The sequence below is a fragment of the Ranitomeya variabilis genome, chromosome 4, assembly GCF_051348905.1.
Source record: "Ranitomeya variabilis isolate aRanVar5 chromosome 4, aRanVar5.hap1, whole genome shotgun sequence".
NCBI lineage: Eukaryota > Metazoa > Chordata > Amphibia > Anura > Dendrobatidae > Ranitomeya > Ranitomeya variabilis.
In genome coordinates this window covers 212,694,249-212,713,874 of record NC_135235.1, presented here as the reverse complement: position 1 = coordinate 212,713,874, position 19,626 = coordinate 212,694,249, and the positions used below count along the sequence as shown (strand labels likewise).

The 19,626-nt window shown below is 49.8% G+C and overlaps 1 protein-coding gene across 1 annotated transcript in view; it reads left to right on the top strand.

The window, feature by feature from the left end:
• The window catches only part of LOC143768639 (cell adhesion molecule CEACAM6-like), a 57,215-nt gene that overhangs the window by 7,008 nt on the left and 30,581 nt on the right, over positions 1–19,626 (top strand). The window contains exons 2-6 of the mRNA XM_077257280.1: positions 407–757; positions 3,677–3,943; positions 4,696–4,956; positions 10,993–11,136; positions 11,853–11,902. Coding sequence (XP_077113395.1) covers positions 407–757; positions 3,677–3,943; positions 4,696–4,956; positions 10,993–11,136; positions 11,853–11,902 — 1,073 coding nt within the window. The remainder of the gene's footprint in view (positions 1–406; positions 758–3,676; positions 3,944–4,695; positions 4,957–10,992; positions 11,137–11,852; positions 11,903–19,626) is intronic.

Here is a 19,626-nt window from a genome sequence, read left to right as displayed (position 1 = left end):
AAGTTGTCAGCATGTGAGTAAAGGAATGACAAAAGATGAGATATTGCCGGGCAATAATGCACAAAAATAGGGGCAGGTTGTCGGAGTTACTAGGTTACCCTCGTGTCATCAAACATAAGCCTCATACTTGGGGGTATTTAAAGCCCTGTAGGGATTCATGAGAATTTTAAGCAATTTCAGGAGCTTTAACTGGCCCTGTGTAGGCACTGTGGGTTACCAGATGGTGCTCAACCCCCTGCTTTGGTCACGGGGGGTATGTAGGAAACCCACATGAGTGAAGATCCCCCAACCATTAATATCTTCATTAGAAGATAACTCAATAAACCATGCTGTGTGGAAGGAATGAATCAATAAATCATTATTGTATCAGTCGCTATTACATTAATTTCTGCTTTTTTCTTTTCAGTTTTCCCATACCTATGGCTAGAGATGGTTTATGGAATAGCAAGCCTCCAGCTGATTCCTCAATATCCAACTATTAGTGGATCTGTCACCTTGAATGTAATGGAGATTACGGAAAACATTGGGGATTTCACCTGGTATAAAGGATCAAAACCAGAGATTCCCTATGGAATCCTGAGCTTTATTTATCCCAATAGTCCCATAATATTTCGCGGACCCCTGTACAATGATCGGTTCTCGGCTTTCAATAACGGATCATTACGCATCAAAGATCTTCGTGCCACAGATGGGGGAAATTATACAGTTCAATTAAAGAAAACATTTGAGAACCTAACTGTGTCCCTGATCATCTACGGTGAGTATCACCAACTATTACTATTATACAGTAAAATACATGAAGTGAAGACAAAAACAAAACCACAAAGGATCCGACCCATCAAGAAATCCCTATAGCCACATCCCTGCCAAAGAAATGTACAACTGTTTTATATTTTTTAGTCCTGGTTTCGAATGGCCACAATTTCCCAACACAAGGGACAATGAAATAACATTATAAATATAAAATTAATTAAATTATATCATATTCTTTACACAATTTACACAATAATTAAATGTGAAATAAGCACTTAAATGGGTGCACAGTAGATATCATTGATTTAACTCTTAAAGTAACTGGTTTGCCCCGACAGACAAACACTTTGATATAATAATAATTATATTTATAAGATATTATAATATTACCTATCATCCCATAATATTAATCTTATTTGTTCTGAGATCTTATGGTGGCTGAAAGAAAAAGTACTAGACTTTCCATAAATATCTTCTGCATTAGGAAGTAGATGAAAGATTTCCTAATTCTTCCATGAAATCATGGTACCCTAACCCTGGGCCTATTACTCTATAAGACATGATCACGGAGTTCCACTTTAAAATGATCACAGTCTCAGAGATCAATAGAAGTCTGTATTTGTTTACATTGAGACACAGGAGACTTGTTGATTTTAAACACACAGGAAGGCACCGTAAACTTGATGGTTGCAGAACAGTCGTAAAGTCAAAGTCCTTGAACGTTGCTATATGTAAACTTGCATTTCTAGAAAGGTTCTTTATCAGGGCCAGAGACTGTGCAAAATTCCACTTGTCTACTGACAGATGGGGTGTGCCTGGTGTGGTTGTCAATTTCACTAGCCCCCCAGTTCCACTGTGAGTCCTCGGGAACTTTACCCAATGCACTGCCTTGGAGGAACTCATAAGGTTCCACTAACCCATATCCTATGGTTAATGGGGTTTTCCAGTCTTAATTGATAAGTCTGCATTCACTCTGCATGACTGTAGACTTATAAATCCCCCCCCCCCCCCGCACTGTACATTGCAAAGATTCACTGGTTTCTCAGTCAGGACCAGCGGGTAGGTATTGACACTAAGGCACCGATTTCCCAACTGACACTCAGGCACTAATCTCCCAAATGACACTATGGCACTGATCTCCCAACTGACACTCAGGCAGTGATCTCCCAACTGACACTCAGGTACTGATCTCTCAAATGACACTCAGGCACTGATCTCCCAACTGACATTCAGGCACTGATCTCCCAACTAACACTCAGGTACTGATCTGTCAAATGACACTCAGACACTGATCTCCCAAATGACACTCAGGCACTGATCTCCCAACTGACACTCAGGCACTGATCTCCCAATTGACACTCAGGCTCTGATCTCCCAATTGACATTCAGGCACTGATCTCCCAATTGACACTCAGGTACTGATCTCTCAAATGACTCTCAGACACTGATCTCCCAACTGACACTCAGGAACGGAACTCCCAACTGACACTCAGGCACTGATTTCCCAACTGACGCTCAGGCACTGATCTCCCAACTGACACTCAGGCACTGATCTCCCAAATGACACTCAGGTACTGATCTCCCAAATGACACTCAGGTACTGATCTCTCAAATGACACTCAGACACTGATCTCCCAAATGACAGTCAAGCACTGATCTCACAATTGACATTCAGGCACTGATCTCCCAACTGACACTCAGGTACTGATCTCTCAAATGACACTCAGGCACTGATCTCCCAACTGACATTCAGGCACTGATCTCCCAACTAACACTCAGGCACTGATTTCTCAAATGACACTCAGACACTGATCTCTCAAATGACTCTCAGACACTGATCTCCCAACTGACACTTAGGCACGGAACTCCCAACTGACACTTAGGCACGGAACTCCCAACTGACACTCGGGCACTGATCTCCCAACTGACACTCAGGCACTGATCTCCCAATTGACATTCAGGCACTGATCTCCCAATTGACACTCAGGTACTGATCTCTCAAATGACTCTCAGACACTGATCTCCCAACTGACACTCAGGCACGGAACTCCCAACTGACACTCAGGCACTGATCTCCCAACTGATGCTCAGGCACTGATCTCCCAACTGACACTCAGGCACTGATCTCCCAACTGACACTCAGGCACTGATCTCTCAAATGACACTCAGGCACTGATCTCCCAATTGACATTCAGGCACTGATCTCCCAAGTGACACTCAGGCACTGATCTCAAAACTGACACTCTGGCACTGATCTCTCAACTGACATTCATTCATTGTCCTCCCAACTGACATTCAGGCACTGATCTCGCAAATGACATTCATTCACTGATCTCCCAACTGAAAGTCAGGCACTGATCTCCTAACTGACACTCAGGCACTGAACTCCCAAGTGACACTCAGGCACTGATCTCCCAACTCAGCATTCATTCACTGATCTCCCAACTGACATTCAGGCACTGATCTTACTGACACTCAGGCACTGAACTCCCAAGTAACACTCAGGCACTGATCTCTCCATTCTCAAGAATTAGTTTTGTCTGGGCAATTTCACATGTTGTAGCCCTCTCATGCAGTTACTGTTTTTCAGTCACTGACACACAGTCATTGATCTCCCAGCTGTCTCCTGTACGGCAATATTCTTTACCATAGCCATATGCTTCAACATCCCGTCCAGTCAGCTAAACTCTTCACTCAATTCAGTGGATTCTGCCTTGCAACATCAGGACAAAATGGGAAATAATTTTTAAAAATACTATGAATGTTAGATGGGGACCCTGAATCAAGGACTGTGCTGTATTATTCTGTTCTGTTGTGGTATTCTGAGACACAGTCTTTTAGTTGGTCATCAGGCAAATTCTACTTTTGATCTAAACAGTGAATTATTTGCTGATAATTGTCCTCTGTGTTCATCCATTTACAGAATCAGTTACTAAACCTAGAATCACAGCTTTCACCACTCAACTGAAGGAAAATGAGGTATTCACCCTAATTTGTACCACTGAACATGCTATGACCATAAGATGGACCAGGAATGGTGCCGGTATCCCATCTGGATCCTTATTATTTAGAGATAACAAGACTCTCACCTTCCCTAATGTTAAGAGAGGAGATGCAGGAGAATACCGGTGTGAAGCTCAGAATCTTGTCAGCGCCAGTACGAGTGATCTGTACACAATGACTGTGGCCTGTAAGTAACCATCAAAGTTATACTGGTGAGGATGTAATGGACTATGTAGTCTCTTCGGCGATATTGTAACTTGTCTTCCTATCATATATAACAAAACAAAATAAATTAACTAGAGTATAAGTTGGTATACACACAACATGGAGGAGTGTGTTCACACTGGCCATTAAACAGACAAAACCTAAGATAGAAACAAATTGAACATATACCCTGCTGTAAGTAAAATGCAATAGAACATATAAATAACATAGACTATTTAGTAAACAATGTTTTAGATAAAAAAGTGTAAAAGCCATGCAACCGCGCCAAGGTGATCCAATCAGGACTGTCCTAATCTCTAATATAGTATCATATATGTTAGTTTTATGTGAACAATGACTATCAACATCATGAATTGGAGGTTTCTAAAAACTTTAACTGCTAAAAAAGGTAAGCATAAAATCTTTATCAGTGTCTATTCACCTCTGCAAAAATTAAAGAGACTAAAATTCTCAAAGAGATTTTTGAGGAGTATTTGCAAATAAATGGGATAATCACTGACATTTCTGAAACATATCTGCAACTTGTGAATAGAACTTTATAATGGTGCATAATCTCCAATGGATTAAAACTTTCAGGAGAATTGCTGTCATTGTTCAACATGTGTGATACATTTGTGGAAATTCTTTTTGGTATCTTGAGATAATACTTCGCTGAAATGCATGATTTATATGCACCATTACTTATTGCATCTGCTGTCTATTTTTGCTTTGTAGATGGTCCAGACATGGTACATATAACAAGTGGTAGATTAAATGTGAAGCCTGGTTCTTCCATCACATTAACATGTTCTGCTGATTCTGTCCCACCTCCTGAATACCAGTGGAAACATAATGGCACGGACTTACGAGAAAAAACAAACAAATATATTATTAGCAATGCTGCCCCCGAGGATGAAGGACTGTACACGTGTGTGGTGAGGAACCCGGTGACCCTCGGCACTGCTATTGACTCTGCATATGTGAATGTGACTGCAGGTAAAGATGTAAAGTAATTGGTCAATTACTAGTTAATTAATATATATTTCCTAGTTTCAGATAATCATTTTCTATTTAACTTCATAAATCAATAGTACACATGAAAATAAATAACTTTGTAATATATATTATCAGACAAATCTGCTTCCTTCTTATCCAGGACTGGTCATTCACTCTCAATTCAAGCATAACATCTGTAAAATATGACTTCAGTGAAGACACATATCCCCTTTACTGAGATAGAAGATGAAACTTGGAGCTCATAAGATGGAGATGGGAGGAGCAAGAGACAGGCACAGATGTTTTATGAGCACCAATTTTATGAATATTCAAAAAAATGAAAGATTAGAGTAGGAGGAGAAAAAGATTGAGATTTCACAGGTCAACTTTTCTGGCAATAATTGGAACATGTATTCCTATCAATAACCTTATGAACTATGAACTACCAGAAGACAACATCTATTTTCAGTTCTTGCATTCCCCAGAGAACATGACCCTAACCCTCATTGTTATATTGTTTGATGGCCCTATGAAATCTATGACCTACCGGAGCACAGAGGAGGAAGTGATATCATAATCTACACGGCTGAAAATAAAATGGTTATTTCTCCTAACTGTGCATAAATCAATAGTTTAAGTAAAATAACAAACTTTGTGTTATATATTATGGTCTCATCATATGCTAAAATCCAACTGATAATGACAAAATGGATGGCTAATTTACTGAGGTGTCAGATTACGGCTGACTATTAAAGTTTATGCAGATAGGAGTAGAGGGAGTGGCTAAGAGAGGCATAGACACACATAAACATGTTTTTTCTCACTCAAATGCTGGATTCACAGCTTCACTGCTCACAAAGATACATAATATCCTTCAGGCTTGTGCCACTGAGCATTCATACATAGAGAAAGGGGAGCAGGAATATCTCTTATCTGTGTGTGCTATGCATGGGAGACATCATAGTTGTTGGCATCCACCCACTAGCTTGGAGAAAACTGAACATTAGAAAAAAGCCTGCAGCAGAGGAGAAAGCTGATGAAAATGCAAGGTGCAAGTTTATAATGGCCGAAGTAGTAATGTTATTCCTCTATATACACCCACAGAGCAGGTTAGGCTATTATTGTCCTTTAAATTGATGGCCACGTGAATGGAAATCAAATATCCCCATTATAGTTAATGAGGTCTCTGTTAGGTATCGAGTTCCCACTACTGCACAGGGGGAATCTCGAACCATGTCCTCTGCTGTCTCCCATTCTTCCCCAGTCACAGAGGGGTCTGCTCAGCAGAGACATCGGTCCCAGCGTCTTGCTCAAGCTGATTCTGTGCATCTGGTTTCTGCTGCCATCCCAGGTCCAGCTATTGTAACCAGCGTTAGTCAGCGGTGAGCAGACGCTACAGGGACTAAGTACTGCTTTTTGTCTTCTGAGCATGCTTGTGGGATGATCTCTCATTGGAAGTCGGAGGTCACATGCTCAGGTCCTGTTGTGGCTTTGGTTGGACCACTGGGAAGGTCCTGGAAGGCTGCAACAATAAAAGGTTTGCATGGCCGCCTGGCCATGCGCTAGTATAAAACTCAACTCGTGTGTGTGTGGATGTTTGTTTGATATCTGGTGAAAGCTCCTAAATCATCCCCCTACCTAGCATAGTTGCATGTAGTTGGGTGTTTGAGCTAGCTAGCACCAGATTGTGCCATCCAGCACTAGGCACAAGCATACTGTATCAATTAAGCAGCGACTGCCAGTGTGGCGCCATGCGCAATTATTGTGCTTTCAAGGCCCTAGTCAGGGGGGTAAGTGGTGTCCGCCATAACGGCGTTGCGTGAAATTTGTGGTCTAAATCTATTAGCGTAGTCTCTCCCTGGCACTGCAGTTGCAGCATCGAGCGCTAGTGGGTCTAGAGGGACTCTAACCCTGTGTCCTTGGGGCAGAGTCCTGTGAATATACATTAGGGCTCACCTTGCCGAGCTCTGTGAGCTTTAACAGGCAAAGGCATTTATATTCCGTGGTAGTGTGGTTCTGTGAAGCATCAGAGTCTGCCTTTGTACACACCGGGTGACATTAACCCAGGTGTGTTCATCTATTATACCGCCATATAGCGTCCGCCATTACTGGGCAGCAGGTAATATCTCTGCATGGGGGACCCCGGGCTGCGAACGCACCATACTACTACCTTTATATTATTTGGTGCATGCCACCAGCCCTAACAGTCTCTCTGGCCCTATTTGTGTCCATCATAGTACAAAATTGCTTCTTGCATCTATCTATCTATCTATCTATCTATCTATCTATCTATCTATCTATCTATCTATCTATCTATCTATCTATCGTTTGCCCCCTTTCTGTTCTATTATTTTGCATGTTTGTCACACTTAAATGTTTCAGATCACCAAACAAATGTAAATATTAGGCAAGCATAACACAAGTAAACACAAAATTAGGTTTTTAAATGAAGATCTTAATTGTTAAGGGAAAAAGAAATCCAAACCTACAGGGCCCTGTGTGAAAAAGTGATTGTCCCCCCTCCTCTTAAAACATACATTAACTGTGGTTTATTATATCTTTGGAAGCTGAGTTCAATTTCTCTAGCCACACCCAGGCCTGATTACTGAAACACCTGTTCTCAATCAAGAAATTACTTAAATAGGACCTGGCTGACACAGTAAAGTACACCAAAAAAATCCTCAAAAGCTAGATATGCTGCTATCCAAAGAGATTCTGGAACAAATGAGAAACAAAGTACCGTATATACGCGAGTATAAGCTGACCCGAGTATTAGCCAAGACCCCTAATTTTGCCACAAAAAAACTGGGAAAACTTAATGACTCAAGTATAAACCTAGGGTGGGAAATGCAGCAGCTACTGGTAAATTTCAAAAATAAAAATATATACCAATAAAAGTAAAATTAATTGAGACATCAGAAGGTTAAGTGTTTTTGAATATCCATATTGAATCAGGAGCCCCATATAATGCTCCACAAAGTTCATGAAGGCCCCATAAGATGCTCTATACAAAATACGCCCCATATAATGCTCCATAAAGTTCATGATGGGTCCCATAAGATGCTCCATAATAAAATATGCCCCATATAATGCTCCATAAAGTTTATGATGGGCATCATAAGATGTTTCATACAAAAATATGCCCCATGTAATGCTGCACAAAGATTGATTATGGCCCCATAAGATGCTCCATAGAAAATGTGCCCCATATAATGCTGCATAAAGGTTGATTATGGCCCCATAAGATGCTCCATAGAAACATTTGCCCCATATGCTGCTGCTGCGATTAAAAAAAAATGACATACTCACCTCTTGTCCTGAGCAGGCGGGGACACCGGCACTTGCGATATTCACCTGTCCCCTTTCCACCACCGTGCACAGCTCTGTCTTCCGTCTCTCTGCAGTGACTGTTCAGGCAGAGGGCAGCGCGCACACTAAACACGTCATCGCGCCCTCTGACCTGAACATCACAGCCAGAGGACGCGGAAGACAGAGCAGCGCGTGGTGGTGTAACGGGGACAGGTGAATATTGCATGGCTCACCCTCCCCATTATACTCACCCTCCCGGCGTGGTCCCTGCTTCTCCGATGCGATGGTCTCTCTGGCACCGGCATCTTGTTCCTGTGCTGAGCGGTCACTGGTACCGCTCATTAAAGTAATGAATATGCGCTCCACCCCTATGGGAGTGGAGTCACGTCCATACTCATTACTTTAATGAGCGGTACTACGTGACCGCTGAACACAGGAAGAGCTGTGGGCACCGTAGAAGCAGGGACATACAGAGATGCGGCGGGAGCAGGTGAGTATGATGTGACAGCTGCCACTCCACCTCCCCCACGATCCCTGGGGACAATGACTCGAGTATAAACCGAGAAGGGCACTTTCAGCCTAAAAAAAATGGGCTAAAAATCTCGGCTTATACTCGAGTATATACGGTAATTGAAATCTATCAGTCACTTTTTCACACAGGGCCCTGTAGGTTTGGTTTGTGCAAAAAGAAAAAAAAGAGCATGAACCGCACATCCCAAAATCATACGTTGATCTAAAGCCGCTAGGCAAAAATTTAAATACTGAACATGAGGTTTTCAGTTTAACATTCTGATCAGACTGTATGAAGCCCACTGCCCCTTCACGGCAAACCTCGTAGTGGGTCCTAACGCCCTAACGGAGCGGAGCCGTGCGGCGACCACCGCCGCAGCGGCCATGCACCAGCAGGGCGGATGGCCTGTTGCCCCACAGCACCCATGCTGCGAGACTGAGCCCCCATGACTCCAAACCGCGCCGCCCCACCAGCACAAAGCCACAGCAACAATGGCCGCCACACAGCACCAGCACCAAAATGGAAAGGAGCATTTAAACTCACCTTCCTCCAGCTCTTCAGTGAGAGCCAAAATGGGCTAGACCCCTTACTTTGCATTCTCCTGCTAATTAAAATCACCTGAGCCAAATGGGAGGAGTGCTGGTCCAAAAAAAGACAAGTACATGCTTTGTGCAAAAAGAAAAAAAAGAGCATGAACCGCACATCCCAAAATCATACGTTGATCTAAAGCCGCTAGGCAAAAATTTAAATACTGAACATGAGGTTTTCAGTTTAACATTCTGATCAGTAGGTTTGGATTTCTTAATAATAAAGCCCTTCATTTAAAAACTGCATTTTGCGATTACTTGTGATTAGTGTTGAGCGATACCGTCCGATACTTGAAAGTATCGGTATCGGAAAGTATCGGCCGATACCGGCAAAATATCGGATCTAATCCGATACCGATACCCGATACCAATACAAGTCAATGGGACTCAAGTATCGGATGGTATTCCTGATGGTTCCCAGGGTCTGAAGGAGAGGAAACTCTCCTTCAGGCCCTGGGAACCATATTAATGTGTAAAATAAAGAATTAAAATAAAAAATATTGCTATACTCACCTCTCCGACGCAGCCTGGACCTCACCGAGGGAACCGGGAGCCTTCTTTGCTTAAAATGCGCGCTTTTCCTTCCTTCCGTGACGTCATGGCTTCTGATTGGTCGCGTGCCGCCCATGTGGCCGCGACGCGACCAATCACAGCAAGCCGTGATGTAATTTTCAGGTCCTTCTAGGCATTGAGTATTTTAAAATTACGTTCCGGCTTTGTGATTGGTCGCGTCACGGTCACATGGGCGACGCGACCAATCACAAGCCGTGACGTCACGGGAGGCAGGAGACGCGCGCATTTTTAAAATTACGTCACGGCTTGTGATTGGTTGCGTGCCGCCCATGTGACTGCGACGCGACCAATCACAGCAAGCCGTGACGTAATTTCAGGTCCTGATGCCTATTTCTGCATTCAGGACCTGAAATTACGTCACGGCTTGCTGTGATTGGTCGCGTCGCGGTCACATGGGCGGCACGCAACCAATCACAAGGCTTGTGATTGGTCGCATCGCCCATGTGACCGCGACGCGACCAATCACAAAGCCGGAACGTAATTTTAAAATACTGAATGCCTAGAAGGACCTGAAAATTACGTCACGGCTTGCTGTGATTGGTCGCGTCGCGGCCACATGGGCGGCACGCGACCAATCAGAAGCCGTGACGTCACGGAAGGAAGGAAAAGCGCGCATTTTAAGCAAAGAAGGCTCCCGGTTCCCTCGGTGAGGTCCAGGCTGCGTCGGAGAGGTGAGTATAGCAATATTTTTTATTTTAATTCTTTATTTTACACATTAATGTTGTATTTTACACATTAATGTTGTTTCGATACCGATACCCGATACCACAAAAGTATCGGATCTCGGTATCGGAATTCCGATACCCGCAAGTATCGGCCGATACCCGATACTTGCGGTATCGGAATGCTCAACACTACTTGTGATATCTTTGTCTAGTATTTGCATTTGTTTGGTGATATGAAACATTTACATGCGTGACAAACATGCAAAAAAAATAGTAAATCAGGAAGGGGGCAAACAGTTTTTCACCCAACTGTATCTATTATCTATCTAGATATCTATTTTATGTCTAGATCTATACTTACAAAATAAACATTTTTTATGTTGCCTCGTAGATATCGCTGTAGGCACCTCTGGATTGAGCCCTATTATAATTGCAGGAGTTGTGTGTGGGACAGCTTTGAGCATTGTAGTGATACTTGGTGTCACATACCTGCTGAACAAGATGTATATAACCCCCCTAGGTGAGGCTCAGAGAGGTAAGTCCACTGTTTTGGTCTTGTATCCATTAAATGCACATTTATAATTCCCCCGTTCTTTATATAATAGTGAAATATTCTGTAGCGCTGCACATCAATAGTAATTAATCATTTTCTCCTCTGTTACAAGTGAATTTCCCAAACACACATTAGGGCCACAGAGCAGATGATTGTCCTGTGTTGTTGTCACTTATTGGACTGAATGTTGTTGTTTCAATAAAATCAGTGTTTTATCAGCAGGAGATTATCACTAAAGGATTAGGTGTCTCGTTTCTCCTGGTCCAACCGCACCCCCAGCACTGATTGGCAGATTTTTGTCAATATACAGTATACACAGAAAGCAACCAATCAGTGGTGTGGGCGGGGTTATACATAGCTCAGCATTCAGGGTTTTGCTACATCTGCAGCAGAGAAAACTGTGATTGTATCAAAATGACATCAAGCAGCCCAGCAAATGATAAATGGCTGGAGTCAGGGTCTTATCCTCCGTAGCAAGCCTCTCACAAATTACATAGCAAAAACTTGCTGACAGATTACGAGTTGACCCATGTCCAAGCAACACGCATGAAGCTGTTTGGACAAACTGTGTGTGTTCTAATCCTTCTGTCTTTTTCTATAATCTCTCTAGTCATTTTGTTTCTCTACCGCCTGTTCTTTTTTATTATTATTATTATTATTATTATTATTATTATTATTATTATTATTATTATCTGCAGGGAAACAAGACGAAAGTGAAATATATGAGAATGTGGCGGACCTGCAACCAGTGAGTATGCTTTTCTTCATAGATGATAGATAATAGATAGATAATAGATAGATAATAAATGGATAACACTGGTCAACGCAATTTTTCTGGCAAAAAGTTTTAAAACATATTTTAAGTCAATTTTGGCTGCTGATTACGAATATGAACTCCGTTTTTGGCTATGACATCAGGATTTCGAGATTTTCAATTTTTGATGAAAATTACTCCCAATGTTTTATGATAAAAACACATGATTTTTCAATACTACATTGTATATTTTTAATCAAGGAATAACAAAGATTACAAAGTCTATGTACAGCAAATCAAATATACTTACAGAATTAAACTACAAAATATAAAAGCACATATATATGGCACACAGATGAATGACAAATGGAAGTTATTTGAACTTTCTTTTCTTGGCTGATCTGTGATGTACAGCTTCTGGGTTGTCTCTCATCAAGCTCCAGCAATAGTCAGCCATCATATGTGAGTCCCACCGGCCTTGATACCCTTCTTCCATTGTTTTAATGTCCTGATGAAAACGCTCCCCTTGTTCCTCGCTCACATCCCCAAGGTTCTCTGGAAAAAAGTCCAAAGTGAGTCTTGATACTCATTCTACATCCAAGATTTCGCAGACTCATTAGTAGCTCTTCCACAATCTCTTCATAGTTGTCTGCTTTCTTATTCCCTAGAAAATTCTGCACCACATTACAAAATGCATTCCAAGCTCTTTCTTCTGTCTCATTCATTGATGTGATAAAATTTGGGTCTCTCATAAGTGTTCTTATTTGAGGTCCATCAAATATTCCAGCCTTTTTCTTCTCTTCACTAAGACCAGGAAAAGTTGAACATATATAGTTAAAGCATTCTCCACTGTGATTGAGAGCTTTGACAAACAGCTTCATCAATCCAAGTTTTATGTGTAAGGGAGGAAAGACAATGTCCTTCCTATCCACTAGAGGATCATGGATGACATTCTTATCGCCAGATGCCAAACTCTGTCGCTGAGGCCATTCAGTTTTCACCCAATGCTCTGCTGTAGCTCTACTGTCCCAGTAGCACAGAAAACAAGGGTGTTATCATAATAAATGGGAATTATGCATGTTCAAAGAAAACAAAGATATTCTCACATTTATTGGGAGACTAAATGAAAACTAAATTTACCTTAGTGAACCGTATAAACCGGCGCTTTTCATACACTACTTATATTTATCATGGAATTCCTGAAAATGGGCTATATACCTGTAGCGCAAAGGCGTGATGTGATAGAGAAATTATAAGATCAGATTTGAATTCAGCACCATCAAATTAGTCTAAAAATGTTCTTAAAGTCCAAGCCAGAATTTTTTTTTCTTTTTGTAGACCAGTGTAATAGATAGATAATAGATAGATAATAGATAGATAGATAATATATAGATAGATAATAGATAATACAGGGTGGGCAATTTATATGGATACACCTAAATAAAATGGGAATGGTTAGTGATACCAGCTTCCTGTTTGTGGCACATTAGTATATGGGAGGGGGAAAACTTTTCAAGATGGGTGGTGACCATGGTGGCCATTTTGAAGTCGGCCATTTTGGATCCAAGTTTAATTTTTCCAATGGGAAGAGGGTCATGTGACACATCAAACTTATTGAGAATTTTACAAGAAAAACAATGGTGTGCTTGGTTTTAACTTAACTTTATTCTTTCATGAGTTATTTACAAGTTTATGATCACTTATAAAATGTGTTCAAAGTGCTGCCCATTGTGTTGGATTGTCAATGCAACCATCTTCTCCCACTCTTGGCCGCCATGGTCAGCACTCATCTTGAATGGTTTGAAAGGTTCCCCCCTCCTATATACTAATGTGCCACAAACAGGAAGTTGATATCACCAACCATTCCCATTTTATTTAGGTATATCCATATAAATGGCCCACCCTGTAGATAGATAGATAATCTAATATATAATTGCCTAGAATACTACTTCCTGCAATTTGTGCCAACTTCCGTGGCTTTGTCCGGAGCTAATGTCCGGAGATAATGTCCGGAGCTAATGTCCGGAGATAATGTCCGGAGCTAATGTCCGGAGATAAGTGACGTCACCAGTGTCCTACACCCAGGCAGAGCACAGGGGCCCCAGGCAGCATATGGGGCCCCAGGCAGAGCACAGTGGCCCCAGGCAGAACACAGGGGCCTCAGGCAGCATATGGGGCCCCAGGCAGAGCACAGTGGTCCCAGGCAGAGCACAGGGGCCCCAGGCAGCCTATGGGGCCCCAGGCAGAGCACAGTGGCCCCAGGCAGAGCACAGGGGTCCCAGGCAGCATATGGGGCCCCAGGCAGAGCACAGGGGCCCCAGGCAGCATATGGGGCCCCAGGCAGAGCACAGTGGCCCCAGGCAGAACATGGGGCCCCAGGCAGAGCACAGGGGCCCCAGGCAGAGCACAGGGGCCCCAGGCAGCATATGGGGCCCCAGGCAGAGCACAGGGGCCCCAGGCAGCATATGGGGCCCCAGGCAGAGCACAGTGGCCCCAGGCAGAGCACACACCAAATCGGAGGCCGAGGGGCCCCGCCAACCAAATCGGAGGCCGAGGAGCCCCGCCCACCAAATCGAAGGCCGAGCGGCCCCGCCCACCAAAGCAGAGGCCGAGGGGCCTGGCCCCGCCCACCAAAGCGGAGGCCGAGGGGCCCCGCCCACCACATCGGAGGCCGAGGGGCCCCGCCCACCAAATCGGAGGCCGAGGGTCCCCGCCCACCAAATCGGAGGCCGAGGGTCCCCGCCCACCAAATCGGAGGCCGAGGGTCCCCGCCCACCAAATCAGAGGCCGAGGGTCCCCGCCCACCAAATTGGAGGCCGAGGGTCCCCGCCCACCAAATCAGAGGCCGAAGTGCCCCGCCCACCAAATCGGAGGCCGAGGGTCCCCGCCCATTAAATCGGAGGCCGAGGGTCCCCGCCCACCAAATCGGAGGCCGAGGGGCCCCGCCAACCAAATTGGAGGCCGAGGGGCTTCGCCAACCAAATCGGAGGCCGAGGAGCCCCGCCCACCAAATCGAAGGCCGAGCGGCCCCGCCCACCAAAGCGGAGGCCGAGGGGCCTGGCCCCGCCCACCAAAGCGGAGGCCGAGGGGCCCCGCCCACCACATCGGAGGCCGAGGGGCCCCGCCCACCAAATCGGAGGCCGAGGGTCCCCGCCCACCAAATCGGAGGCCGAGGGTCCCCGCCCACCAAATCGGAGGCCGAGGGTCCCCGCCCACCAAATTGGAGGCCGAGGGTCCCCGCCCACCAAATCGGAGGCCGAGGGGCCCCACCAACCAAATCGGAGGCCGAGGGGCCCCGCCCACCAAATCGGAGGCCGAGGGTCCCCGCCCACCAAATCGGAGGCCGAGGGGCCCCGCCTACCAAATCGGAGGCCGAGGGGCCCCGCCCACCAAATCGGAGGCCGAGGGTCCCCGCCCACCAAATCGGAGGCCGAGAGTCCCCGCCCACCAAATCGGAGGATAAGGGGCCCCGCCAACCAAATCGGAGGCCGAGGGGCCCCGCCAACCAAATCGGAGGCCGAGGAGCCCCGCCCAACAAATCAAAGGCCGAGCGGCCCCGCTCACCAAGGCAGAGGCCGAGGGTCCCGGCCCCGCCCACCAAAGCGGAGGCCGAGGGGCCCCGACCACCACATCGGAGGCCGAGGGGCCCCGCCCACCAAATCGGAGGCCGAGGGTCCCCGCCCACCAAATCGGAGGCCGAGGGTCCCCGTCCACCAAATTGGAGGCCGAGGGTCCCCGCCCACCAAATCGGAGGCCGAGGGGCCCCGCCTACCAAATCGGAGGCCGAGGGTCCCCGCCCACCAAATCGGAGGCCGAGGGGCCCCGCCCACCAAATCGGAGGCCGGGGGTCCCCGCCCACCAAATCGGAGGCCGAGGGGCCCCGCCCACCACATCGGAGGCCGAGGGTCCCCGCCCACCAAATCGGAGGCCGAGGGTCCACACCAACCAAATCGGAGGCCGAGGGGGCCCGCCCACCAAATCGAAGGCCGAGGGGCCCCGCCCACCAAAGCGGAGGCCGAGGGTCCTCGCACACCAAATCGGAGGCAGAGGGACCCCGCCCACCAAATCGGAGGCCGAGGGGCCCCGCCCACCAAAGCGGAGGCCGAGGGTCTTCGACCACCAAATCGGAGGCCGAGGGTCCCTGCCCACCAAATCGGAGGCCGAGGGTCCCCGCCCACCAAATCGGAGGCCGAGGGTCCCCGCCCACCAAATCGGAGGCCGAGAGTCCCCGCCCACCAAATCGGAGGCCGAGGGGCCCCGCCAACCAAATCGGAGGCCGAGGGGCCCCACCAACCAAATCGGAGGCCGAGGAGCCTCGCCCACCAAATTGAAGGCCGAGCGGCCCCGCCCACCAAATACTAGGCCGAGGGGCCCCGCCCACCACATCGGAGGCCGAGGGGCCCCGCCCACCAAATCGGAGGCCGAGGGTCCCCACCCACCAAATCGGAGGCCGAGGGTCCCCGCCCACCAAATCGGAGGCCGAGGGTCCCCGCCCACCAAACTGGAGGCCGAGGGTCCCCGCCCACCAAATCGGAGGCCGAGGGTCCCCGCCCACCAAATCGGAGGCCGAGGGGCCCCACCAACCAAATTGGAGTCCGAGGGGCCCCGCCCACCAAATCGGAGGCCGAGGGTCCCCGCCCACCAAATCGGAGGCTGAGGGGCCCCGCCAACCAAATCGGAGGCCGAGGGGCCCCGCCCACCAAATCGGAGGCAGAGGGGCCCCGCCCACCAAATCGGAGGCCGAGGGTCCCCGCCCACCAAATCGGAGGCCGAGGGGCCCCGCCAACCAAATCGGAGGCCGAGGGGCCCCGCCCACCAAATCGGAGGCCGAGGGTCCCCGCCCACCAAATCGGAGGCCGAGAGTCCCCGCCCACCAAATCGGAGGATAAGGGGCCCCGCCAACCAAATCGGAGGCCGAGGGGCCCCGCCAACCAAATCGAAGGCCGAGGAGCCCCGCCCAACAAATCGAAGGCCGAGGGGCCCCGCCCACCAAATCGGAGGCCGGGGGTCCCCGCCCACCAAATCGGAGGCCGAGGGGCCCCGCCCACCACATCGGAGGCCAATGGGCCCCGCCCACCAAATCGGAGGCCGAGGGTCCCCGCCCACCAAATCGGAGGCCGAGGGTCCCCGCCCACCAAATCGGAGGCCGAGGGTCCCCGCCCACCAAATCGGAGGCCGAAGGTCCACACCAACCAAATCGGAGGCCGACGGGCCCCGCCCACCAAATCGAAGGCCGAGGGGCCCCGCCCACCAAATCAAAGGCCGAGGGGCCCCGCCCACCAAAGCGGAGGCCGAGGGTCCACACCAACCAAATCGGAGGCCGAGGGGCCCCGCCCACCAAATCGAAGGCCGAGGGGCCCCGCCCACCAAAGCGGAGGCCGAGGGTCCCCGCACACCAAATCGGAGGCAGAGGGACCCCGCCCACCAAATCGGAGGCCGAGGGGCCCCTCCCACCAAAGTGGAGGCCGAGGGTCCCCAACCACCAAATCGGAGGCCGAGGGTCCCTGCCCACCAAATCGGAGGCCGAGGGTCCCCGCCCACCAAATCGGAGGCCGAGGGTCCCCGCCCACCAAATCGGAGGCCGAGAGTCCCCGCCCACCAAATCGGAGGCCGAGGGGCCCCGCCAACCAAATCGGAGGCCGAGGGGCCCCACCAACCTAATCAGAGGCCGAGGAGCCCCGCCCACCAAATCGGAGGCCGAGCGGCCCCGCCCACCAAAGCGGAGGCCGAGGGGCCCAGGCCCCGCCCACCAAAGCGGAGGCCGAGGGGCCCCGCCCACCACATAGGAGGCCGAGGGGCCCCGCCCACCAAATCGGAGGCCGAGGGTCCCCACCCACCAAATCGGAGGCCGAGGGTCCCCGCCCACCAAATCGGAGGCCAAGGGTCCCCGCCCACCAAATTGGAGGCCGAGGGTCCCCGCCCACCAAATCGGAGGCCGAGGGTCCCCGCCCACCAAATCGGAGGCCGAGGGGCCCCACCAACCAAATCGGAGGCCGAGGGGCCCCGTCCACCAAATCGGAGGCCGAGGGTCCCTGCCCACCAAATCGGAGGCCGAGGGGCCCCGCCAACCAAATCGGAGGCCGAGGGGCCCTGCCCACCAAATCGGAGGCCGAGGGGCCCCGCCCACCAAATCGGAGGCCGAGGGTCCCCGCCCACCAAATCAGAGGATAAGGGTCCCCGCCCACCAAATCGGAGGCCGAGGGGCCCCACCAACCAAATCGGAGGCCGAGGAGCCCCGCCCACCAAATCGAAGGCCGAGCGGCCCCGCCCACCAAAGCGGAGGCAGAGGGACCCCGCCCACCAAATCGGAGACCGTGGGGCCCCGCCAACCAAAGCGGAGGCCGAGGGTCCCCGCCCACCAAATCGGAGGCAGAGGGACCCCGCCAACCAAATCGGAGGCCGAGGGGCCCCGCCCACCAAAGCGGAGGCCGAGGGTCCCCGCCCACCAAATCGGAGGTCGAGGGTCCCCGCCCACCAAATCGGAGGCCGAGGGTCCCCACCCACCAAATCGGAAGACGAGGGGCCCCACCAACCAAATCGGAGGCCGAGGAGCCCCGCCCACCAAAAGTAAGTGCGACCCCAAAAGTAAGTGCGCCCCCGGGTGCAAAAGTAAGTGCGCCCCCGGGTGCAAAAGTAAGTGCGCCCCCGGGTGCAAAAGTAAGTGCGCCCCCGGGTGCAAAAGTAAGTGCGCCCCCGGGTGCAAAAGTAAGTGCACCTCCAAGTGCAAAAGTAAGTGCGCCCCCGGGTGCAAAAGTAAGCACGCCCCCGGCCCCGGGTGCAAAAGTAAGCGCGCCCCCCAGTCCCGTGTGTGAAAAGTGCTGCTGTAAAGCTGGTAGCGCTGTTCAAGCACCATGTATTTCCTTCAGGAAATGCCCATCTAATATATAATTGCCTAGAATACTACTTCCTGCAATTTGTGCCAACTTCCGTGGCTTTGTCCGGAGCTAATGTCCGGAGATAATGTCCGGAGCTAATGTCCGGAGATAATGTCCGGAGCTAATGTCCGGAGCTAATGTCCGGAGATAAGTGACGTCACCAGTGTCCTACACCCAGGCAGAGCACAGGAGCCCCAGGCAGCATATGGGGCCCCAGGCAGAGCACAGTGGTCCCAGGCAGAGCACAGGGGCCCCAGGCAGCCTATGGGGCCCCAGGCAGAGCACAGTGGCCCCAGGCAGAGCACAGGGGCCCCAGGCAGCATATGGGGCCCCAGGCAGAGCACAGGGGCCCCAGGCAGCATATGGGGCCCCAGGCAGAGCACAGTGGCCCCAGGCAGAGCACAGGGGCCCCAGGCAGAACATGGGGCCCCAGGCAGAGCACAGGGGCCCCAGGCAGAGCACAGGGGCCCCAGGCAGCATATGGGGCCCCAGGCAGAGCACAGGGGCCCCAGGCAGCATATGGGGCCCCAGGCAGAGCACAGTGGCCCCAGGCAGAGCACAGGGGCCCCAGGCAGAACATGGGGCCCCAGGCAGAGCACAGGGGCCCCAGGCAGAGCACAGGGGCCCCAGGCAGCATATGGGGCCCCAGGCAGAGCACAGGGGCCCCAGGCAGCATATGGGGCCCCAGGCAGAGCACAGTGACCCCAGGCAGCATATGGGGCCCCAGGCAGAGCACAGTGGCCCCAGGCAGAGAACAGGTGCCCCAGGCAGCATATGGGGCCCCAGGCAGAGCACAGTGGTCCCAGGCAGAGCACAGGGGCCCCAGGCAGCTTATGGGGCCCC